Source organism: Branchiostoma belcheri, unplaced genomic scaffold (genome assembly GCF_001625305.1).
Source record: "Branchiostoma belcheri isolate BF01 breed outbred unplaced genomic scaffold, Haploidv18h27 scaffold44, whole genome shotgun sequence".
NCBI lineage: Eukaryota > Metazoa > Chordata > Leptocardii > Amphioxiformes > Branchiostomatidae > Branchiostoma > Branchiostoma belcheri.
In genome coordinates, this window is record NW_017804065.1 from 827783 (window position 1) to 853472 (window position 25690).

A 25690-nucleotide genomic window follows, 5' to 3' on the forward strand; every position below is an offset into this window, starting at 1 on the left:
GGAGCGGGACGGCCTGCTGGAACACGCACCACCTGCAGCAGCCGCTCGACCGGGTGAACCAGGCACAGAACAACGTAAGGGTCCTCTAAGGGACTGTACGATATTTACCGGGGGGGAGGGCCGGTCGTCTGAGGGGGGAGGGCCTAGGAAAAAAAATTTGAGCCAGGGGGAGGGCCTAGGAAAAAATATTTTAATTTGGGGGAGGGCCTAGGTAAAAAATTTTTCCAAGATCCCTTCAACTCTACAACGTTTTTATACACTTTCAAAACAAGATTAACGTCTGTCCCATACATATCGTAGCGATTTGCCGGTCATTGGAATCGGCAGAATTTTACGTTTCAATAATATCCATCCCTATTATTATAAATGTATTCGCCCAAATCTCCCACAGTCCTCTTCAAAATCTTGCATTTTCGCCAGAATCGACAAAACTGGACTACGCAGCCAAATTACATGGATTCAGTGACAAAGTCATGTCAATCGCGGCTCTCGAAACGATACCGATCAAAAATGTAGGGAAGGCTTGTCGGAAGATTTTGAAAATCAATTTTCGCCGTTCAACGCACCCTTTCCAGTGGTGTGCGTGCGTCGGCAGAGGTGACCCGCTGGTCCCGCCTCGCAACTCGCTCAAACTTCTCGGCGTGGATGTCGGATGCCGACGGATTAATTTGGTATTTTTTTAAACCAAGGACTATTTTAACATTTATATTTATGTCCCTCCAAATTTAATTGAAAACAACACGTAACTTGGCAATATTGTTTCCCTGTTTGTAATAAAATTGCCGTGGAAGAAGTTCGTGAACGAAAGGTAGGCTAGATTTATTTCGATTACACTGACTGACCGTAACGTTACTGACTTTAATAGCTCGAGGTACCAGCGAAATTTGTGCTGCCAAATTTGCCCCTCGACATGCAAAACATGGGTTGAAATTCAAAATTTTTCCGGGGGACATGCCCCCCCCCGCCCAAAAGCCGGGCCTAATCGGGCTCTTGTGGTGCCTGCTCGCGCTGAATGCGGGGAAAATTTTCAATCAAAATCTCGTCCTCCCCATACGAAATTTCACTCTCTATGATTCACGCCTGGGGGAGGGCCTAGGAAAAATTTTTTGAGGCGGGGGAGGGCCTAGGAAAAATTTTTTTGACCTGGGGGGAGGGCCTAGGAAAAAAATTTTTACGCTACCCCCGGACGACCGGCCCCCCTCCCCGGTAAATATCGTACAGTCCCTTAGTGTTCTCTTTTATGTACAGGACCTTTGGGAAGACCAAAAGCTATGAATAGAACTGTAACAGTTCCAGTATTTGATGTGTGTGCTCTGCATGTACATGTAGGCAGCACACTGACATGTACCGGGGCTATTTGCATAGAAATGTCTGTGATATATAGGCGACCCTTCGATCCACATTAGTCTGACAGGATCTGAGGTGAATTTGTAATAGAAATTTGCACTGAAGATGTGAACAGAATATAAGTTAGTACTCTCAGAGTAGTCACAACCAGAGGATGCATGGCAGAAGGGTTTGGGAAATGTAAAGTGATGAATATTTGAAATTCACTGATCATCCAAACTTTGGTTCACACCGTTTTGAACCTATTTAGAAAATTGGGAAACTTCTGTATGATTGTGTTTGTTAGCCTGGTAAACTAAGCTCCAAGGTTCCTGTCATTCTACCTGTCAATGTTCCCAGTGCTTTCAACCTACTCTGGGTGGACAGACACACAAACCTACAACTCAGTCACTCAGAACAATGCAATTGTGTATCCAGAGGTAAAAATGTAATACAATGTGTTATTAAAAAATTCATAATTTTTCATATCATATCATATCATATCATATCATATCATATCATATCATATCAATAAATGTCTGTTAAACCTGGTGCATTAAATTCTGGACAGGACCTCTGCTACGCGGGTAATACCTTTAGAATGGTAATGCACAGTTAGTGTACTAAGAGCACACCAATCCAAATCAACAGCTAGAATGATTGCTTAAATGGAAGTGCATGCTGTCCTTGGTGCTGAAGGGCAATCAAATCGGACCTGGAAGAACTGAGTCCACTCAACGCCTCAACTTTCTGAGTCAGGAGATGCCCTGGCATTAATTCACTGTGACCTCTTCCTAACTAGGTTATGTTTATCCAGAATAGATCTGTGAACTATTATAATTGCTTTGGCTAGGTTCCTTCTTGGCTATTAAAGATAAAGGTGTGGAAGTCACTGATAAGTATATCACAGGAAGTGAGATCTTAAACCCTGGACCTGTTCTCTCTGTTTTGGTGGAAATAGTGTTCACATACTGGTACAGTAACCATGAAAATCACTTAGGTGCAGGTCTGAAATACTGAGACATCAATATACCAGTACTGTACCTGAATAAACTTATAGTCAAGTATAAGAGTTTGTCACTCCCTGAAGGCCTGAACCATAGAGGTCATTGCTCACAACTAATTTCCAACCATGGCATGGAGAAGGTTGGATTAGGCCATGGTTGGCGATGTGTGACGGGGGCTTTACCAAATGTAACAGAAAGCTTTTTAGTTGAATCCCTTGCAGCCCTTTATGCAGAACCTGAGGCTTACATACTAGATCCGTCAGACTTAAGTAGCACACCTAATGTACACTTTATCATGTTAAAGTGTACTAGAATGACTCTACAGAGTAGTTGAACGTGACATCCAAGTGTCTCTTCAGGCTTTTAGCATCCTGCAATTCACCAAAATGGACAACCACTTGGTGACAACCCAACTCACTTAATGCAGCCATTTGAAGGGAAAGGGTGTGCACTTGGGTACAAAATGTGAACGACCGACTTGTGCAAGTACATGTACATGTGATATACATGGTGATCTTATGATCCCAAAGAAAGTATACCTCCCTTACCTTAATCGTCACTGAACTTCACTGAAGAAGATTTCTCATGCAAACATAATGCACTGTCATGCCACTATGATTTCTTGTATTTTTATTATATACAAAAAAACATGTAGATGTATATAATTAGTAGTGTCATTGGAGATCTCACTCTCTGAAGTGTAACCTATTGATTATTTATGGGTATCAAATGGAGATGTGTAAAATGTTGAATGTAACAGTTGTGATGTATAAATGACTTCCTTGCCTGTCCTTAGATGATGTCGGCATATGATGTGCTGGGGCTGTGTCTGCTGGAGTGCAGTGCAGAGTCTGCAGGGTTTCTGGAATGGGGACAGGAGAAGGTAATTATGTGATCTACATGTATGTTTGTGTCTTTATTTATGAAATACTCAAATCAGCCTGCTGTCTACCTTTCATTGAGGTCATGAGGAAAAAGGTCAGAGTCAGACAAAATATAACATGAGGAAGGCTAAGTAGTACATAATTGAAGTCCTAACAAATCCAGAAACATACAGTAAGTTTTGTAATATGTATTCATTCAATTCAGTGGCAATTCAGTGCTCACTATATGTGTGCTTCAAAGCTTTGAAGACTTGGAAGAGGAAATAAACCAGTCTACATGTACAATGTACTACATACAGGATAGTCAAAGGCAAAGAACTGCTCTGTCATAAAGATTATTTTTGAAGAAGGGTAAAAGACTATTAGTAAATGGAAAAAAAATGAGACAACAGCATGTCACTCTTGTATTGAAGTATAAAATTTAATTATTGTTCCATGTTTTTCCTGTCATTTTGTGACCATCTGTCAGTCACGTTGCAACTATGTGCAGCTCCCCCTCCTCCTCCCCACCCTGCCTCGCTTGCTCTTGGTGGTGATGTGGTATGGTGTCATCGTTGGTGTTATTGTGCCGTAAGGCCAGACAAAGTCAGCTCTGCAGTCCTCATTATTTACAGTTCAAAGCTAAAAGAAATGTGTACAAAATAAGAACAGTTTTCAGGACATAAAAATCTCAAATGCAAATTGAATCAAGCAACTGGATAAATTTTCTGAGGAGTCATCTAAACAGAACTTATCCAGTTGATGATTTATTTTTTGTTACGTAATGTTCTACCTGGATGTTTAACCTTCATTGACATGGGAAAATCTATATTTTTAAATTAAAATTCGATTAAAACTTGTTTTATATTTTCAAATTAAAATCTGTTTTATATTTTCAAATCAAAATTTGAGACTTTCTTGCCATTCATCAAATTGTCTTTGTTATTTGGTTCTGTTTAAGCTACATGTATTCAGAAACACATAGCTTGTGACTAGATTGAATTTCAATGCAGGAAGGAAGAATTTCAGGGGACTGAAGTTGGTCCTTAAATCATTTTAAAGTCCACTTTGTCTGGCCTCAGTATCCTCACATTGGTGTCAAATGACTCAAAGGAACATGTTGAAAGTCAGAATTTCTCAATGAGAAAAAAATAATGATGACTCCATACAGCAACACTAACATTTTTATGGGTTTTGCTTCACGCTTACCCTTTTAATTTGTCAAAAAGTAAGTACACTGTTTCCTGCACTTTAACCAGAACATTGTCGAGGGCTGATCATGATTGAAGAAGTACAGTAACCGCTGTGTTGTACCGGCTACGGTAACTTCATTTACTTTTACTGTGGTTTCAATGCATACAAGGCATATCAAATAGTGTACCAGTCTTCCAGTACTAAGTCAATTGCAGCATCACTCTGGTACTGTAACTGTAACTGTACTGTACTCCTCACCAATACGTACATGTATAAGGCCTCCACTAGGCAGCATCATTGTCTGATTACTGAGCAACTGAAATTGAATTTGTGTGACCCTTGATTTTATGATTGGAATATCATGCACAATGTTTCAAAGATCGGGTAGAAAACACACAAAATGTTTAAAAAGTTGTTGTTCATCTATGAAATTCATTGAGTGATTACATCAAAATCTGTGGTGGCTCAGCAGTCGGCTTCTAGAGGAAAGAGAGCGTAAATGAGAATGTCAGTTGATATCAAACATGCTACAAATTTCAAGACGACAGCTTTTATTAGTTGACAGCTGTTTGATTTGTATATTATTATTTTTTGTCTCCAGATTGCATCTCTACAGCTGAACATGAAGGGAATGAACCCGACCAGTGAGAGTTACCTGATCTGGCACCACTATGGAAACGTAAGTCATGTCTGCTCATGACAATGCCCCTACCAGTAGGTTCCAATGCCCCTACATGTACGTTGTATGTTCAGACACCCCTATGTCCTGATGTAGTGCTATTACTACTAGTATTAGGGATGTAGGAACTATGAAAAAAATACAATACATTTTCTAAGTTATCTACCTGGGACAAATGAAAAGTTTACAGTGATACCCATATGTAGCCTGGTTACCAAACCTATTATAGCTCCCGAGTTCTACATCTTCTCCGCAAATAGAGGATGTAGGACTCAGGAGCTATAATAGGTTTGGTAACCAGGCTAAGCCATATGTTCTGACACCCCTATGTTCCGACATACATGTTTTTGTAGGGGTAGGATTCTTGGAACATATTAGCTTGATTTGTCAGAACATAGGGGTGTAGCCCAGTTCAGAACCATTTTCTATTGCATGTCCCATGATGGCAGACTCTGAGATCAAGTCAAAGAAACAATGATTATTGTTACTTTAATTGCTGATCATTTGATTTGTGTACCAAAATGTGGCATATTTCCCAGTTTGTATTACAGGTATTTATCTTGTAATTCCCTATTTCATGTCATCTCACAAGTATGAAATGTGCTACTAACCAACAATGTTACTTTCTTTTTCTGGTTAAAATGAAAGTATTGTGTTGTCTACGTAAACTTAGAAATGTTATTATGCAAGCACACACCTTATAATAGCTAGAGGAAATCATACGAAAACTTTAACATCCTGGCACATACAATGTACTATGATCTTAAAGACTACTCATCTGGCTGTCTGCATTCTAATGATGTGATGCTGTGTAATCAATGTTCTACTTTCACTTTCCATCCTCATTTCATCACATGTAACTTTCACTATCAGAATAATTTTGCACAGTGTTGATTTTCTGAAGTAAAGGTTATATTTGGGATCATTTTTAAGTGTGTCATTTGAAACAAAGTTTTATTCCATGTATCACTGCTGTGAAAAATGTTGCTAGTGTAGCTGTCCAATAATTATCTTTAAATTAGAATGTATCAAATTATACAGTTACTGTAACAAAAGTAAACATTCATGTCATAGACATTAGCTGCTATTGCTGATTTTTACTCTAAAAATCCAGCCAGGAACAAGCTCATATTGTATATTGTTAACATCAAATTCAATACATTAATGAACAAACACCTGAATCATGGTTCCGTCAGGTTCATGAAAAAAAATGAAGTGCAAGGTCATGTTCCCCTTTACTTTGGAAAGTTGGACTTGTGCCTACTTTGTGCTGTCATGTTGTGGTGTGTTGTACTTGTGTCTCCATTGTGAGTTTTCCTTTTGTTATATCACGCTAACAAAACTGGATCAGGACTTGGGCAAGGTAACACTACGGGTCTACATGTAGCATGTGGATTGGGAGTTCCTGCATGTTTATAGCACCATGTCCACCAGAGGCTGTAACTGATGAGCGACCAAATATTTGAAAGATCGTGCAATGAATTTCATAGAAAAAGAACTACAATTTTCCTTTGTCTCTCTTAGTTGTCTTTTAAATCACAGTTTTGCATCATATTTTGCATCATGTTCTAATCATAAAATCAAGAGGGTCATACAAAGCCAATTTTGGTCTCTCAACAGTTGCTCTCAGTGATCTACATCTAGTGGAAATGGGGAACTAATGTAGTGTTGCAGCAAAGTTGATAGGGTAAATGTAGTGTTGTGCTGCACTGTGCTTGAAGAATAACATCACATTTTTTAAAAATGAAAATGAGGCTATTTGTTCCAGGGTTGAGGTTATGGCAAATGAAATTTAATTGTGTACTTGAAAAGATAGAGCATTAGAAATTCAAAAGGTTTAAGATTTATAAAGACACAACCTGCCATCTAAAGATAAAAGTTTCCTCTCATGTTCAAACAGAGTGCAGTGAGTAGTTATAACTGTCTGCTGATTTTCTGTTACATATAATGTAAAATTAGTATCAAACAAAAAAGATGGTTCTTACTGTAATAATTGACTATATGGTGCTGATTTCATTGTTGAACATTTTAGGAATTTAAGACATGCAACTCCCTCAATAGTGGTGTGTCATGTTTTCTCATGTTATGAGAAAGTCAGAAATGTGATGTGCCAGCTGGAGTCACTGTCTGATGCAAGAAAATCCATTGATACGGAAATGACAATGAAAATTCTACAGCTGTAGTTGTTTTACAGTTTCTAAGTTGAACATCAAATTTATTTTCTTCCGTTTAATCCTTTGCCCTTCAACAATTACAGCACCTTTGTTTAATCTCAGAGCTGTATGGTTCCTTATCTCATTTCTGTTGAGTTTCTGTGTTTGTCATATGCTTTCTTGATATGTTGCTTTCTTTCCTTTCTCTGTGTATGTGGGGTTTTCTTTGGGTACGTAGGCAAAGAAGGACAAGCTGAGTGAGGTGCGAGGGTTTAGTGATCGCCTTTACTCCTCCTTCAACCACCAAAACCTTGCTCGTTTTGTGAATCGCTACATGAAGTAAGTATGACTGAGGATCATACATGTCCTGCTCCATGTCTGCGCACCAAGGCTGGATGCATGGGTCTGTCTTTAAGGGAGGAACAAAGGGCCAGGAATCTTTTCCAAAATACATTTTAGATTCGAAACAACTTTTTGCAAGGTACCTGTTCCTAACCCAATAAGCAATTAGATTGGGAAGAGTTCTGTAATTCTACCTATTTGCTTTCAACTTTCATATTGCTTCATGTACAAGAGTAGAACAAAGTGAATGTAACAAGTAACTCTGACCAGAAAGAATTCCTGTAATTTTTAAGATTGGCATAATAAATAGAGAACAAATTTTCTGTTTTCTTGGGACATTTTTCTTATGTCATTTTTGGGCAATTCATGTCAAGATCCAGGTTTTAGAACTAAAACAGTTTACTTTTAACAAAAACACTTGTTGCACGTCAGAGATTTTTGCTGTACAGAAAACATCTTTTGTACCTCCCTTTTGAGAGAGACCAGCTGAATGACTAACCCTGTGCACGTCGCACGTGTAGACCTCACGACTGTTGTTCCCGGACAGGCTAAGCATCACAAGCTCAAAGAGGTGCATGCCTTCCACGACAACCTGTACAAGACCATGAACCCCCATAACCTGGCCTGCTTTGTAGAGACTTACATGGCGTGAGTAGCTGAACAGAGGCTGTAGATGTTAGGAACATTCCCTGTCTGGCATAGAAATCCAACTTCTAGAAAAAAACATGCTACTAGGTATTGACTATTTCTCATAGGTTTCCTGCAGCTGTAATAAGCTGCTGCTGGTTCACGGTTTGAACTGCAAGGTGAAATGTGAAGGCCCCAAAAGGCCTCCATGGTTTGGAGCAGTTCAAACCATGAACCGGCTTTAAATAATGTCACAAGTCTATCATCAAATTTTGCTGTCTATCAATGCCAGCCGTGGGAATGCTCCTGTTGTTTTTGATACAGTGTCAAAACTGGTCATGTGTGATGACAATAATTTGCTGAGTGTGCATTTTACTTTCAGCTGTGCTGTGTTGATGTAATTAGTGTTCTTGTTGTTTTATCCGTTTCGATGTTACAAGCTAACAATTACTAACAAGAGGCATTGGTCAATTGTTTTAAGGGAGGTTTAAGATGTGTTTCCCAAGTGATGAAATATATACCTATCTTTTCATGTCCATCTCTGCATTTCTTGGTTAATTATTTGACATAGTCAGTTTGACATATTAATGGAGTTTGAAATGCCATCTTAATTTTGATACTTATAAATTAATGCTTTAAATGGAATTTCAATGAACTGTGTACATTTATTTTTAAACATTTCTGTATTATACAGTACTATAGGGTGCTACGAATTAGCATCTACTACAGCTGCTAATCAAGATTTAATGTTGTATGTGACAGACCTTTTCAATCAAGTGTGCCACTATTAATATTCAACAAAAATTTTACAATTCTTATCATATGCCATATTTTGTTTTCAGCCGTACCAACTTCATTGACAAGTTGAAGACAATGAAGTAAGTGAATATGACAGTTTGTAACTTTGTATGGTTGAAATCTAAATATTGTACTGCTTTTAGTCAGTGCTGTTATTATTTCAGTACAAACATGGTTTGACAGATTGTTGTTGTTGTAGGTGTCGTGTGCTGATGGTGACTGGCAGCAGGTCAGCCCATGTGAGGGATGTGGTAAGTACCGTCCTGCAGTATTCATACGAAGCTTATTTGGCACAACAAAAAGTACAGCGACTCTTCTAAGGTCAGCTGACCCAACTTCATGGTGTGCCAAGCATGTGCCAATAATTACTGGAGAACATTTCCCGGCAAACAGACATACTGAAAACAAAACCTGTTCATGGAGGTCAAAATGTAAGCATGGAAAGCACACTTGAATGGATGACCACCACAGTTTCAGCACCACGGAGAAGGCTATCTTGCTTTTACAAAGTATTACATGTACTACTGCTGCTATATTCCAGGAGAGGACATACACTGCAATGGACCGTCAAAACAGCGAGATCCTAAAGCTGGATGGAGGTGATGTCATGGATGACAACGTAAGTTTTCACTGAAATCTAAAGGCATCACCTAATTCATAGTGAATGCTATCTGAAACTCTTCAGAGAAGGTGTAAAAACATCAGAGGTTGGTAGTGATTGATTTTGTGCAATGCACACAGTGACATTAATTTTATTTACTTCCTTTTTCAGCCTGAGAAGCTGGCAGAAAGTATGCTATTCTTCCTGCAAGGCCTGGGACTGGGTAGGTTTTCTCCACACAAAATAAAACAAGATAAACTTTTCATATGTAGTAAAATATTAACTTTCATCAGTTTTGCTGGTTTCATTAAATTAACTCAGTAGTAGACAAGCTCTTGATTTTTTCACTTATCAGTTGATACATTATTGCTTAGTTAGTTTAGGATAGTTTTACTTTCAATGAATGTCTGAGAGACCCAGAGAATTATTCAGCAATTTCGATGCAGAGTTTGACGCTGTAAACTTGAACCTTTTTCCAACAGTTTTGCTGTGCACTCCCCTTTTCCTCACACAATGTAACAAGCCTCTCACAGCTTTAATTTGCTTGCTGTAGAATTAGATACCGGTAGCACAGTTTGCTGAGTTGCACTTACTGTAAATCATGAAACTTTAATAGTGGTTTTATTTCTGCTATTTATTAGAATATGTCTCCCCTGTATGACTACCACAGAATTGTTTCAACCACAAATCTAAAACACAGCAAAAATTCCCTTTAATCGCAAAATAAAACCACTGAAAAGTAACTGAATTTACAGTTTTCTTCTAGGATTGGATTGTTTCCCTTCTGTAATGCATGACCCATATTTTGTGTTGTTCCCCTTGGCAGTTGCATCTGTGGTGTCGCGGAAAATGTCCCGTGGTAGCTCCTTCTCACGAGACTCCCAGTAAACACTTTGCCTTTATGAGGGAGTTACACGGGGCCAGCTGCTGATCATGACTAACCACTGCATGTGGTGTGCATGCCGTAGGCATGGTGTCATAATGGAACACATCTGATCAATCCTCTCACTGCTGTAGCCAACACCACTGTGGGTGTGTGTCTGTGTGCCATCAGTAGTGAGAAGGTTGAAACAGATCTTTTTTAAATACTTGATGCTTTTAACTGAATGATTTACACTCCTATTTTTACTATATATTAATCATAATACTACCAATATCCCACTGGTGTGCTTTCTTTCCCTAGAAACGTTCTAACAGAACAGGATTTAGTATATATCATATGTCATTTCAATTCACTGAATCAGATTAGCATTTGTACCAAGTCTTGTGTTTGACAAAAGATGTAAAGACTAGCCAACTGCTACCCACCCTTGTCCAGGACACCCATTAGTTTACCCCTATAGCAGTATAATCAAATACTAAATACTACTACCACTTACATGTAATCATTTCTATCATAGAATGTTATCCTTATGAAAAGACAGACATGCCAATGTGAAATCTTATGGAACAATTTTTTCCTGACACACTAAGCCACTGAAAATGAAAAATAATCCAACCAAAGGCTTACTTCTTGCCACTTGCAAGTTATAGCTGTTTCTTATTCCTTGTTACACTATCAGAAAAGGCATATTATTGTTGAAAATTGGTTATGGCAGGTGGTAGATGTCTTTTTAAATGATATATACTATACAATATAAAACATAATTGAAAATCAGCCATTGATTTGATGCTTACCTCAGTGTTTTACTTTCTCTCCCCCTCCTCACTCCTGTAACCAGTTTCGTCTGTCCGCTCCAAGAAGATGTCACGAGGAACATCTCTGTCGGGCACAGATGCATAAATCTGGAAACTGTGCTCTTCAGTTGTCGTAAGTGCCTCGTGCACTGTATGAAAAGACTGTAAGATGCTTTTTTTAGGGGCACTTTGAACACATGTCCGGTATTGTCTGATCAAGCTTTAGGAGAAGTTTAGGGAAAGTGCCGTTGGTAGAGGAATAGAAGAAGTAGTACAAGACTGTCAGTGTGCAGCATTTTCAAGTCCATTTTGTGCATTTTTGGAAGATTTTCAAACAAAGTTTTGCACTTTTGTCTCTTGACTTGCTGGCTGTATATCCAAGAAATTCGAAAATCACTGTCAAGGTCAACTACAAAATAGACAAAAACTTCTGAATCAAAGGCTATTTTGTAATTTTTCTGGGGATTTTTTGGGAAATCTGTTGACAAGAAGCTACACTTCTCTTTCATGAACTTTATAGAACATTTTAAAAGCAAAATTTTCTTTTATAGCCAATGATCACACTTGTTAGAATCTCTTCTTTTTTTCTGCAATTTTGATGGGCTCATCCATACATTACACATACAGAGATGGTTTAACAACTCTGTCCATTCCTGAATATAATGGAATTGTTAAAATTCTGCACACGTTAACAGAGTTGACCCTTAGCATGTACACCTATAGGCATAGGCAACCAAGAGAGATGACATCTACAGCTTTTGTCAGTAGGCAATCAAGCAGAACTACCAATGAGATTAGGAGCAATGAACAGCAATGAAGAACAAAGTCGCCCTTGGAAGTATTGTTCTTAAGCCTTACTGATGGTGTAAACACTTCAATATGATCAAACTCAATACACAAGTGTAGCACAAGTAGCGACGCAAAAGCTGCATGGTCATTTTTGTGCAATCCACGTTACATGCAAAATTGCTGCCAAAGTGCATGTAGTATATTAATTGGCAAAGAAGTTACACATGCTGGCTAAGTCTTTGTGCTTGTGAAAGATTAAGATTGTTAAGTTTAGCCAAGAAGAGAAAAAAAATGAGTCCTGGAACTGCTTTGTAGTTTGTAAGTGAAGTCTTACAACAGTCATATATCTAGTTAAAGGCTTTTATGATTGAAATGATGTTAGACGAAAGTAAAAAAAAAAAAGAGTGCAGCAACAATTTGAGAACTCAGAATCTTCAGATCACTCCTGAAATGTGTAAACCTTGCTATTCACATTGTTATAAGCCGGCTCACAGTTTGAACTGCACATGTGCAACGTCAAAGGTGGAGTCCTCAAACTTGTAAACAGTTCTTGGCTTGACCATGCTTGACACGTCCAGACATGCTTGACATGTCCAGACATGTTTTGTTTATGTCTCAGGGGCCTTCAACTTTGACACACAACTGATAATGAATCACACTGCACATATGCAGTTTAAACCACGAACCAACCAGCCTATATGTACAGCTGCCTCTTGAAGTCCTCCAATTAGTGGATAGGCTAATTAAGTGCGATAAAAACTGATCCAAATATCAGGCATGTATTTGTACTATGTAATGTTGGAAGAAACATTGATAATGTACAATGTATGCTCACCGTTATCTGATTTTAATTTGCTTTTATATAATTCAATTTTACTCACAAATCTGTTTAGACATGTTCATTTTCAAGTCACAAAATGGGGCAGGCAGGAATTTGATTGTTTGACATTGCCGCTTTTTTTCATCATAATTTCCCAAGTATTCTGCCCCTCTCCATCTTTCAAATGGAATAGCCCTTAGTGCTACTTGCCCTTGAGTTGGTCTTTGTATTGTAATATTGCAGCTTGCAATATTAAATCCACAAAAAAGTGTGGAATACTTGTGGTTGTATAAGTATTATATATCAGAAAATGATCTGTTACTGAAGTTGAAATGTTTTAGGTGATATCTTCATTTGAACTGCTTATTTTAGTTGCTGGTAGGATTTTTGCTTTAGCTTGAGATCATGTATTGAGTGTTACTCAAGGCAAAAAAACAGTTGCTAAAAGTGAATTGTTGAGTGTGTATGTTGCAAAGAGACTAGGAGGCTAGCAGACTCCTACAGAGTTGGTACACAACAAACTGGGTACAATTAGAACTAATCAGAAAAAAGCCTGGCTCATAGAGCCTGCAAAGGAGAAATGTACCTCCTTTTTGCTGTGCGTTGCACCTTTGATTAGATAACTATGCCACTGTTTTTGCTGTAATTGTTGCTAAGAAGTTAGATTAATTGCTAGTGCATTAGGATGGCTGATCAGAGGGTTAAGAAATGTTTAAAAAATTTCATGATTAGTAAAATTCATTCTTAATTAAAAAACATGAAATTTACTTGGAGTCCATGCAGGTTACATGTTAAGCTGTCACAAATGCCATGTTTTGCACCCTTTTGATAGATAATGTTGTACATTCTCTGATCAGGTATCATAATGTGCCAGTAGTAATGCTTTACTGTACATTAGAGCTGTGTACCGGTACGCAGTACCGATACTGTACCGGAAAAATTGATTAGGTACAGGTCCAAAATACCTAATCCCTCAGTACCGGTACTGTACCTAAACAATTTCACACCAATTTTATGCCTATTTGTGACCTCAAATCAGTCCCTGTGTAAGGACAGTGTGTTCATGAAAACAAAAACATCTTTAGTTTTGCCTATATTTCATCTGAGCATTCGCCATAAACAAAGAATAAACCTTAACTATCAAGTTTATTAATGTTTTTTTGTTATTGAAGGAGTTCAGAAGAGCATATTAATTGGTCGAATTGTTCAGGTACAGGTTCAGGTCCGGACCTGTACCTAAACCTGTGTACCTGTACCTGTACCTGTACCTAAAATTTGTTTAGGTACACAGCTCTACTGTACATACTTCTCATCAGGGGGAACCTTCCTATAGGTTGTTGATTTTGAGCTGATTATGTTTGACTAATGTATACAAGATCAAGAAATAGAAAGAATGCCATATACATGTACATCTGCCTCATGATTCTTTACTTGGAATTTTCCATCCATTCCAACATTGACACCACCACAATCAGCAGCCTGAAGGACCCTTTAAGAAGAATGGACCATACAAATAAGATTTGGTGTATCTGGGCTCATGGTTATCTTTGTCCTCAAGAATACAGCTCTTTCATGTAAGTTCTCTACATATCGCATCGTTTTTCACACCCAGAAGTTAGCCTTATGTTGTACTCCTGTTTAGTGATAAGTATTTAGGCTAATCCCTACCAGTATATTAAACTGTTAGACTGGGTTGTTGGCAAGAAGTTGATTTCAGATGGGTTTTACTGACGACACGTGAAGCTTTAGTTTAGTTTTGTGTTGTGATGTGATGTTAAAAGAAGTGGTTAAGCACGTTATTGCACGGTTCATATGGAATGAGGACACAATAAACAGGCTATATACAAATGTATGTTGTACTTGTCTTCGTTTTTCTGTCAATCTCACACACAATTACCAGAGTGTAGCTCCTTGCGGTTCCAGACCCTAGAATTCAAACATTTAGTTAGCTTTGTTTGGGTGGAATCTCTTTGCATTATCCTACCACACTTTTCATCTTTTGTCTTTCAAGAATAGAAAATTGAAATCCCTGCCATGTCTGATTCACCAAGACTGAAGCAGAAACAGAGCCGCAATGGTGACATGTACGTGCACTAAGCTTAACACTGCAGCTTGAAACCCAGCATTTTGCACTGTAGTGGCAACTACAGTGTCATTATTATACCATATACCCCCCAGTATGTTGTTTCGTCATCTTCAAGAAAAATACAGTCTCTTGCAATAAATTGAATGATGAGAACAGTACAATTTGTGTGGCACATTTGGTTGCGTTGAATAGTTATTCTCCAGCATCACCAGTCGTTGCCAACATTACCCCTGCAAGTAGTCCTTATATTCCATGCTGAAGGCTCCTGTTGGTTACTGAGAGGTTACTGTCCCCTGTGCTGGAGAAGAAGATCCACAGCCTGCTTCAGGTTGTCCACAAACCCATCAGGATGCACAGTTGGGTGATGCTCATCTTCAGGTCTGCAACAGGACAGAAACAACTATTCAGTACCAAGGACAGGAATGTTGGTCATCCCTTAGTGTTGGTGATCATTACCAAAGACAGGAATGTTGGTTATCCCTTATTGTCAGTGATCAGTACCAAGGACAGGAATGTTGGTTATCCCTTATTGTCAGTGATCAGTAGCAAGGACAGGAATGTTGGTTAATGTTTACCAGTATCCTGATGCATTTTAGTTTTACATTGTTATACTGTATTTTTTGGATCGCTTCAGCCAAAATCTAATAAGAAAGAAAAAAATCCCTGTCCTTAGTAACTACTTTATGTGCTATATAATGCACCCATGACAGCACATCATCTGCTGTTGCTTCCCTACCTGTACTTTCCGGTCCTGACCTGTAGTCCCAGCATCCCTACACTCTGGGCACCACCAATGTCGTTTACAACATCGTCTCCCACCATCATGGCCTGAACAACAAACAAAACTGAGAGTTGTTTGGAAGTAGAGTTGTTTGGAAGTCCATGAAACTTATTTATTTATAAAACACTTATCAAGTCATTATTTATCAGCTTGATGTGACATCGCCAATTTCTGTACATGTATAACCAGAAAAGGAAGACATTGCACATTTATCACTAGTAAGTGTTCTGAGGCTCAAAGACAGACCTCAAAAACAAAGCAGTAGGAAATCTAAGATAAGGCTGCTCAGAGGAAAGAAGACACAGCAGAACTAAATGAAGAAAGACTGATTGCAGCCTGAGGTTTTTGTCAACAATTACACTGTGGTGACATGTCCATTATAAATTTATATTCTCTAGTTGGCCTGTGGTGGCAAATAGACATCTCTACAGGAAAGTTGGTCCTACTTGTTGTGGCTGAACTCCCATGTCCTGTAGGGCTGCCAAAAAGAAGGCCTTGGCAGGTTTCCCAACTACCTCTGCTTCCACATCACAGGCGTACTGGATAGATAAATGAATGAGGGAATGGATGAACTACACTCAAGGCACCTCCAGAGGGAATGAAAGTTCTTTTTTTTTTTCAAATCAGACCAAAATCAGTGCACATAGAGATGTAATCCATAAAATTAACTTGCTGTGGCCCTATTGTTCATCTGCATAATTGTGGATATTGGCAATGTGATAACTCACTTCTAAAGCTTTCATGAAGACTCCAACGTCCAAAGTCAAGCCGTCAGTTTCTTTATAATATCGGCTGAAAAGACAGATCTTACAGTTAACTTGATATTATCTGAAGGCAGTTTTTGTTGAAAAACAATAACAAACAAACCTTAACTAAAATGGTCACTTCTGTCTCTTTTAAATCAATGTACAGGATGCATCATACGTGAAGTCTAAAGTAAATAATATTACTCAATTGCAACACATTACATCTTGGAAAAAAATCAGTTCACAGTTTTAAATGTGCATGCGCATTGTCAAAATGAAGGTCCCTAAGTTCTCAACAATTCTTGTCTATACCAAGTTTAATACATGTCCAATGTGCTTTGTTTATGTCTAAGCATGTGCTGTACAAACCATGAACCAGATTAAACACAAAATACAAGCTTTGGAAACAAAACTTTTAGATCAGATTATTCATCACTCACCCCTTTCCCATTGATATCAGAATAGGATCCTGCAACCCAACCAGGACTCTAAAGGCTTCGTTGAGATTTTTGTAGGAAAATTCATCCGTGGCATCTCCTATCAGGACACAGTTGGGGTTGGAGCAGTCCACTCCTTCAAACTCTGGTTGACAGTCTGCAGCAGGAGAGCAGCTGGTTCTGTACTTACTTTTGTTTTAGAGGTCTGCTACATGTAGCTATAGTTCTGCCTAATATATTAGGTAACAGGAAAGACAGACTTCAATTCAACTGCACATACTGAGTCTGACCCTCAGAAAAGATGCTAGAGCTGCATATTCCTGACACTTAATTGAAGCCCACCTGTAGACATTCAGTTGCAGACACATTTGCCTGGTGTGGTTGGGGCTTGTAATGAGCACATGTATGGGTTCCTGCTTCTATAGGTTTGACTAAACTTTCCTAATAGCAACATGTGGGTCTAGTTGACATTTGGTCTTTCCCATTACCTATAGCTTTGACCAATAAAGTCATATACTGTACTAATATTAGCTATATATAAGTTCTTGGCAGTGTTTTTTTAATTTATTTATTCAGCATACAGTAAACAAAATTAGGGTACAGGACACAGTGACGACGGGCTCAAGTTACGTAACTTATGTTAGCGCCGCCACTTATACGAATAAAACTAATATTACTAGACAATGCAAAACACTAACGAAGAATACATATGAAAGAAAAACACAGTCGAATTGAATTCTTGGCAGTGTTTGAACTGTAATTGTGGGCAAGTGTCTAAAAAAATTGAGTAAAATACAGTAGTGGTCACACATGAAATGTGAATTGCTGTACACAGTTCTCACCTGGATGGATCAGCAGGTGTGGTCGGAGATTCCTGTCCTTAAGCACGAGGCACGCTGCAGGAGCAGGTGAAAACACCTCCTCCCGTGTCACCTGGAACCCCAGCCCAGACAGCTTGGCAACCAGGTGGTCTCGGGTGCACTGGGTCTCATTGGTGCAGAACCGAACACTCAGCCCTGACTGCTTCAACCTACAAATGTAGATGCACTAGTATATTGTGGTGAAGTGAGTTGTTAGCCCACTGTGTCTTGTGCACAGTATTTATATAGGAGAGCACTTTCACCTCCTCCTGTCACCTATTACCTCACTAAACGAAGTCAGGTCGATTGGAGAAAGTCATGAAAAGTGCTGAGGGCTCAGCATAAGCTGTCGTCGAATTATATTCACTATAATTCAGGAAAAAGGGGCGTGTCGCTTGCCTTGTGGTTTTACATAAATACAGGAGTACAAGAGACTTGAACTGCCTACTTTGTCACGGCCTCCACAGATCCAGGAATCGCCACGCCCCCAGTTGCGCCGCTATCGTACAAAACCCCCGAAATGTCTAGTAAAACGCCCTGAATGTCGGAACACCGATCATACCAACGACCAGAGGAAGCCATCTTGGATGGCCAAAGGTCACCAGACTGTTACACTGAATAAACAGGAGTTTAGCATCCCTGTTCTTTTTGTCACCCGCAAATCTGATTAAGTACAATATTATCACAATAATTAGATCAAAGTTATGTAAATGATATTTCATTTCCATAACATAGATATAATTTCGCATCTTACAGAAGCGCTTATGAAACCTCCCCACCTTTAAGTGGAGCGGTCCAAGTACGATAGTTCACCGGCGCCAGGGGAGAATGCAAAGTCCCCGTACTCTTGTCTGTCACTAGTGTCAGCTTCTTGTCGCCAAGAGAAGGTAAGGCACTCATGTGTGGAGTACTTAAGGAACCCAGCAGAAATCTCAACTTCTTCTTCTTAACTTTCAACTGCCACCTTGGTTTCACAGGAGGATCCAGGGGAGGGGGAGGGGGAGTACTTAGTCAAGTTAGTGGGAATTGAAAGGGAGGGAGGAAGGGAGGGAGAGAGCGAGAGAGAGAGAGAGAGATAGTGCGTGCGTGCGTGCGTTTTTTGTGTGTGTGCCAAGGATAACATGTAACAGAAATCCACAAACACTCATCATTATTATTTATATACATTGTATAATTACCTTCGCCAAGAAGGTTATGTTTTCAGAGGCGTTCGTGTATATGTGTGTGTGTGTGTGTGTGTGTCTGTCAACAGCATAACTCGAGAAAGCTTAGATGGATTATCTTGATATTTGGTAGGTGGGTAGGTCTTGATGAGACCTCAAAATGATTAGATTTTGGGCCCCCTGGCGGCTTGTCATGGTACTGCAGCTGAACTTCCGGTTTTGATATCTCATGATCCAGACATGCTAGGGTGACGAAATTTGGATGGCAGGTAGCTCTTGTGCTGGGGATGAAGTGACATGAGTTTGAGCCCCCTAGTTGCTTGCTCTAGAACTGCAGGGGGGTTTAAAGGACAAATGTTTAAAAGAGGATAACTCAAGAACCGATTGATGGATCATCGTGATTTTTGGTATGTAGGTAGCTTGAGTGATGCTTGACATAATGATATTACAATTATGCAAATATTGATGTAATTTGCATAATTAATGAGGAAATTCTATAAATCAGCTGCATACCATGATAGGAAGTTCAAGCTTGTAACATATGTTATTAAGAACGAGAAAAACACAGGCAAATATTGATTATGCAAATGAAGACTTAATTTGCATAATTAATGAGAAAATGTTATAATTGCATAGTGGTAACTGCCTGAAATTTCATACTTGGGATGTTTGAAAGTTAAGTGAAGGTGAACATAATTAAACATAACTTATTCAAATAAGGACCACATTTGCATAATTTATGAGGAAATGCTATAATGGCATTCTTTGTTAAGATAAGACTGTCTTTTGGTGTAGAATATGATCAACAGACTGATATAATTCATGCAATCGAGGATCCTATCTGCATAATCAGGGTGATTAGTATATTTCTTATTTATAAAGCTAACATCATTTGGCGAAGGTATGAGATCGTGGAACTCTTGTTATAATATTTAATGACAATGACAATGATTCACATATAACTGTTACATCCATGCCATGCACATGAGACAGGGGTATAAACACTACAACTCTGCACTATACTACATCTATTATTAAACGTAAGTTAGTAAATTAGCATTGGTGAACGTTAGGCTCAGATCACCTCAGAAATACCTGCAATAAATGAATTTCAACTTTAATACACAATGAAATGTAACGTTACACTGACTGAGTACATATTGGTCAATCTAAACTCAGAATCCCACACCTCCAATTGCTTCAAAATGAAGCAAGCTACATTAAAATTATTTTGTACTACAGCAGGTTGGAGATTAACAACTAAATAGGTTTACTCCAAGAACACATCGAAACGGCCAATTTTGGGTCCAATGTTGGGATCATGTCTGGACAAAACGTCAGAAGATTGTCTTCGGGTTGCGTCTGAAGTCTGCCTCCGTTTGGAAGACACTGATGAGGCAGAAGCTGAAGACTGTTTCCTTCCTGAATCCTGCTGATTAGTACTGCCACTTACACTGGGCTGTAGGCATTGAAAACAAAACTGTTAGCTAATACAGTTACTGTAGTAGTCACTGGGATCATCAACATATAATTTTGCATTTAAGGGCATTTAAGTTTGTAGCTTTTAGAGTTTAAGGCTGAATGCATGTGTGTGTGTGTGTGTGTATATATATTTGTTTCTATATGGCCGAGGTGAAGTCTGCCATCTCTATTAATTTTGATCTCTCATATTGTTTGATACATCTTTTTTCTCACTGGCCAAAATGCTATTTGAATTTCTTAAATAGGCATGCACAAAAGTATCAAATCCTTAAAAAGCCTTTCAGCCTAGCTTTATATAGGAGAAACCAGGTAATAGACAAGCACAGCCCAGTTGTAAAAGATAAAATTCCTGACTTTTTCTGACCTATGTCTTGTGGCAGCCATAATTTTGTCAAGAAAGAGAGTGTGTATGAGTTACCCTGGGCCTGTCTTGTTTCAGTTTGTTTGTCTCAGCGACCAGCTGGCGGAAGGAGGGGCGACGGTCGGGGTTTCTCTCCCAACACCACCGCATCAACACGTACCTGTCAGGTCAGATGAAACTATTACTTACATTGTAATACAACAAATCTAAAGGAATATGTCAAACATTCAGATGTTTAGACAACAATTTTGATCAACTTCACATGCTTTTACATGAATGTGACTTTGACTTTCATGGATAGATTATTTCATTGGATTTCCTTGTAAATAATCTTTCTCTATTTTCTCGACTTTCTGTTCTTATCAAGAATTTTAAAACACCAAACTAACCAACCAATAACCAACTAACTAACCAACAAAGAAAGTACATGTACATGTACATGAACATGTATGTCAGTGTGCTAAAGTAAAGGTAAAGGCTCACATCTCCTCAGTACAGTTCCTTGGTTTGGGCATGCGGTAGCCTCTTCTCAGTTCTCGCTGGACTTGCATCATATCCATACCAGGGTAGGGTCGTCCTCCTGAAAATGGTATACAGAAGAAAGTTTATTCATTTTAAATAACTAAACGATAACTGGCCTGATGTTAACAGTACGCTAACTTCTTTTTTAGTGGAACAAAGTAACTTACCCAGTGTTGCTAGTTCCCACAGCACTACGCCGAATGCCCACACGTCACTCTTGGTGGTAAACTCTCCTTCATACAGGGATTCTAAAGACATCCAGAACACTGGCAGAGGTCGGCTCTGATAATGTGGAAAAGGGGGGGGGGGAGAGTAAGTGAGGGAGGAACTTCATTGCTTGACCACCTTATTTGCCAATGTATGGCAACAATTATTAAACATCAATACTCAAGACTATACATATCATGTGTACAAAGAATGCTGTACAATGTTGCTGCCTTACCCTATCCTGAATCATGTAAGATTCAGCATCATAAATGGCCCTGGCAAGCCCAAAGTCACTGACTTTACACATGTAGTCTTTGTTCAACAGGATGTTACGAGCTGCAAGGTCCCGATGAACAATCTGTGGTCAACACAGAAAACAGTCTGAGTGTTGTTTCATTTTCAATTGTAACAAATTGTCAGATTTTCGAAACAAAATTTTTGAGGATTTACCCAAAATCTTGTCAAACAGAATGTAGACATAGACATTTAAGCAGTTGTACAGTTTCAATTGTCTAAAGATGAATATTGTTTACTTGGATGTTTGACCTTCATCAACGGAATGTAGTTAAACAAATAATGTATGATTGCAGTTCTTGAAAAGGTAGCAGTGTGAACTTACGTTTTTGCTTTCCAAGTAACCCATTCCCCTGGCCGTGTCATTTGCAAATGTAGCCAGTCGTTTGGGGGTGAGGCACAGCTGGCCTCCATGGTTACCAGGGCAGGGCCCATCACTATGGAAATCATCATGGTTTTTCCTCAGGAACTTGGCAAGGTCACCGTTTTCCATGTACTCCATGATAAGAAGCAAGGGATCTGGGGAAGCAAGGGATCTTTACTTATGATCCTCAGGCTCTTGGCCCATATTTCTCCCAAAAAATGTAGCACAGAACAACTTGGAGCCACTTGGCTCTTGAAGTCAATGTATCTGTGTTCTTATAAGCCACATGACCATAATGTCCACTTGTCAATCATGGCCAAGCCCATTGAGACACCACTACAGCCAGGTTTGACTGCACTTGTGGATGCTTTAACAGTGCTACATGTACATTGTGTTGTAGAAATACAGTTTACAGGGAAAAAGTTTGTAGATACATGTTATGTAAAATATTGAAAACAAACAATTTTTCCTGCCAGACAGCTTCAGGCTTGGTATGTTGAATGACATTTTATCTACAATGTACATGTATGTAGCATTTAATATCATATATTATTTAACCTTTAAGTTAGCTATAATATTGTGGTGTGTAATTACCGCAAGTAGAGTTTACAGTCCATAATTCTTGTTATTATAAAAACTTTCTCCCTACCTACGTGTAACCTCATTTGATGCCAAATTTGATGCCAAAAGGATACCTTCAGGCTGAAGGCTTGATGTCTTGAATGCATTTTTTCACGTAAAATAATCCTTCATACAATTTCCAGGTGCACCCACTGTCAAAACAGGTGCGTGGCTCCGACTTTAGGTGTATACAGACTGAAGTTCATGATACATGTACATGCACCCACATGTATGTCCATTACTGTATAAGTATTGCAAGCCCTGATTTCGTACCTAATTAGCCTATGGTACACAATTTCTCACTATTAGGGGCTGATTGGGTCTCCTCCCAGAGATCTGGCCATACACAAACTACATGTAACACCTCCAACTGATCAAGAATTCCCATTCCCAGAACTACCCACGGGAGCTCAGGAAAATCAGAAAATTCAGAAAATCAGATCCAATTAAGAACTCTGTCACTTAATGATGTAAAAATTGTATATTTTGGAAGTTAATGGTCATCACATCCTCCAACCCTAACTGGTAACAATATTTCTTAGTCTGACAATAATTGGTCCATGTTAGCACACAATTATATATCAACAGTATTAAGATGTTCTCAATACTTCTGACTTGTTGGTCAACAAACTTCTAGGCTAGGTGACCTGATCAATGGAGGGGCCGCTAGAAGCATGATGTAGACAGGCTACATAACGTTACCTGATGTAGTGCAGCATCCCAGCATCCTGACCAGCTGGCCATGCTGCAGTTTACTCATCACTCTCTGCTCCTTCACAAAGTCATCCTGGGCTTTCTGGTCTGTACATGGGACAAGTCAAAGTCAAACACAAACTGCATATCAAGATGTTTAAATTTGTACATAAAAAAATGTTAATTGAGTCCTGCAAAATCTTGTTAGGTTTAAAGCCTTAAAAATGTTGTGCTTCTGGTCACTTAAGTATCTGTAGTGCACAACAGATCTATCTGACCTTGCTAGATACAAGGGGAAATTGCTGTCACCTGCTTAGCTGCTGACTGAATCGATGTTGAGTGCACAACAGAAGTTTAGATACTCATTTACAGCTTTCACTGGTCTTCATGCTCATTGTCAGTCACAGATGAAAGACCATCTTACAAGTTACAGTGACTGATGTCTGAAAAGAAATGTCTGATTATGACTCTTCAGAGAAATCATCCAGTTCAACTTGCTTGATTTATTTTATATTTTGTGTTGATACATGTCAACATACTACCTTCTGTTCTAAGTGTCTTTATGGCCACTGTCCTCCACTCCTGTTGTCGGTCGATCCCGTAGGCCTCCCCTTTGTACACCTTACCAAACTGTCCACTCCCCAGCTCAGTCTGAAGGTGGATGTTAGTCTCCGGGATCTCCCAACCGTCTGCAATGCCAGGGATTCGTTCGCTTGGACCAGGCGCTGGGTCATTAATGTTAACATGGCTGGATGAGCTCGCTTCGTGCTGTGGAAGAGCAAGGTGTTGTTTGTTGGCACGAACACACCAGTTCTGTACAAGCTGCAGAAGACCAGACTGTAAGATTTGATCAATTCTTCCTCTTCTTTCAATTTAATCTACAGCAATATTGTAGACTTCTTTTTAAAATTTGATATAACTGGATAAGGGATTCCTTAGTTAAAGCCTATATGCCTGTTTGAGGAGAGTTGCATCTTTTCCCCACCATAAGCACATTGAAAGAATTTGTTCATCCTGTGAATCTAATCCAACTGTACATGTACTTGTACAAACCGATACATTACGCCTAAATGTTTTATGTGAAACAAACATACTTAGTAGATTACCTCAGATGGAAGGGTTGGGTTGCTTTGACCCAGTCTTTCTAGAGCTTCTATAATTCTGTTTTCTGCTGATTTCCGCCTTCTCCTCTTTCTAGTTTGCCACCAGTAGTACAAACTGGCAATGATAATGATGACCAGCAGACTTATACCAGCTAAAACACCTAGCAGCACAAGACAAAGTAACATACATTGTGCATCCCATCAAGCATGTACCTTTCAAAAAGTCTTACTTACTCCTTACATCCTGTCATTGTCAGTTTTCTCTGTATAGGATCTTTGCACGAGGTAGATATACAATGTAATGTCACACATGTGGAATTCTGCAAAAGTCAGCTGATGTTTTCATTGATAGGTTGGGGAAGCAGATTGATTTTGAGTCATTTGAGGAACTTTTACAGTGATTTTTGTGCTGTACTTACCATAAGTGACCCAGTCTGAGGGTGCAGGTGTTGCTTTCAGACTGGGGGAGATAGAAGCTCGAGTCAAACTGGTCATTACTGGAGTTGGTCTTCTGGTCATTTTTGTAGACTCTGAGGTTTGCTGGACAAAAGACAAGGGAGTTGAAGTTCCAAGTGTTGTAGTTTCATTGCTTTGTTGAGACATCTTGCTGTTTATGTGAGGACTGCAGAAATGGGAGTTATTATAGTTAGACTGTGGTCAGAAGCATAAGTTACTTTAAACTCAAGTGTGCAATAAATAATATTGTAGAATGTTGTCTTTAAACAACCACTGAACGTTTCAGAGTATTTTTACTAGTTTTAGACTGCTATCATGCCTGCTATCTGCCAAAAGTGGACTTACATGGAGTACCCAAAAATTTTCCATGACTCCAGTACATGTACAGATGTCATCCCTGCCATTGAACTTGTATTCCAGACTGATTTATTTAATACTGACATGTCTCATAAAAAACCAGATGAATGACAGTGATTGTTGAACAACTGAAGCTGTACAATGACGAAATTATCATTTTTTGAAACATTAGGCCACACCAATTTAATTTCTTGGTTAACGGATTTTTCTAGAAAAATAATGGAGCGGGCGGGCGAGAAAAAAAATAAAAATAAAAACCGGCCTAGGCATTCTATTATGGC

General features: G+C 39.0%; 3 protein-coding genes across 5 annotated transcripts in view; 1 reads left to right on the forward strand and 2 right to left on the reverse strand.

The window, feature by feature from the left end:
• LOC109478526 (uncharacterized protein ZK1073.1-like) overlaps positions 1 to 13311 on the forward strand; it is a 28946-nt gene extending 15635 nt beyond the window's left edge. Inside the window, exons 7-14 of one of the 3 annotated variants that reach the window (XM_019780133.1) lie at positions 3130 to 3216; positions 4992 to 5069; positions 7461 to 7561; positions 9034 to 9069; positions 9189 to 9240; positions 9531 to 9608; positions 9762 to 9813; positions 10417 to 13311. In XM_019780133.1, coding sequence (XP_019635692.1) covers positions 3130 to 3216; positions 4992 to 5069; positions 7461 to 7561; positions 9034 to 9069; positions 9189 to 9240; positions 9531 to 9608; positions 9762 to 9813; positions 10417 to 10478 — 546 coding nt within the window. In that variant the 3' untranslated portion in view covers positions 10479 to 13311. Of the gene's footprint in view, positions 1 to 3129; positions 3217 to 4991; positions 5070 to 7460; positions 7562 to 8111; positions 8213 to 9033; positions 9070 to 9188; positions 9241 to 9530; positions 9609 to 9761; positions 9814 to 10416 lie in introns of all 3 variants that reach the window. The other 2 variants (XM_019780131.1, XM_019780132.1) reach the window with 2 other exon arrangements.
• A 1480-nt stretch (positions 13312 to 14791) lies between these two features.
• Positions 14792 to 18373, reverse strand: LOC109478457 (phospholysine phosphohistidine inorganic pyrophosphate phosphatase-like). The gene is made up of 7 exons (XM_019779989.1): positions 18235 to 18373; positions 17769 to 17956; positions 16930 to 17083; positions 16472 to 16535; positions 16190 to 16282; positions 15699 to 15790; positions 14792 to 15342 (listed from the first exon to the last, which is right to left on the reverse strand). Exons 1-7 carry the CDS (start codon positions 18366 to 18368, stop codon positions 15246 to 15248), a joined length of 822 nt encoding a protein of 273 aa, XP_019635548.1. The 5' UTR covers positions 18369 to 18373; the 3' UTR covers positions 14792 to 15245.
• A 1656-nt stretch (positions 18374 to 20029) lies between these two features.
• Positions 20030 to 25146, reverse strand: LOC109478415 (tyrosine kinase receptor Cad96Ca-like). The gene is made up of 11 exons (XM_019779944.1): positions 25016 to 25146; positions 24600 to 24757; positions 24036 to 24261; positions 23503 to 23601; positions 22141 to 22334; positions 21757 to 21879; positions 21482 to 21596; positions 21276 to 21372; positions 20850 to 20952; positions 20403 to 20408; positions 20030 to 20044 (listed from the first exon to the last, which is right to left on the reverse strand). The coding sequence occupies exons 1-11, from the start codon at positions 25113 to 25115 to the stop codon at positions 20030 to 20032; spliced, it is 1236 nt and encodes a 411-aa protein (XP_019635503.1). The 5' UTR covers positions 25116 to 25146.
• Positions 25147 to 25690: the final 544 nt, after the last annotated feature.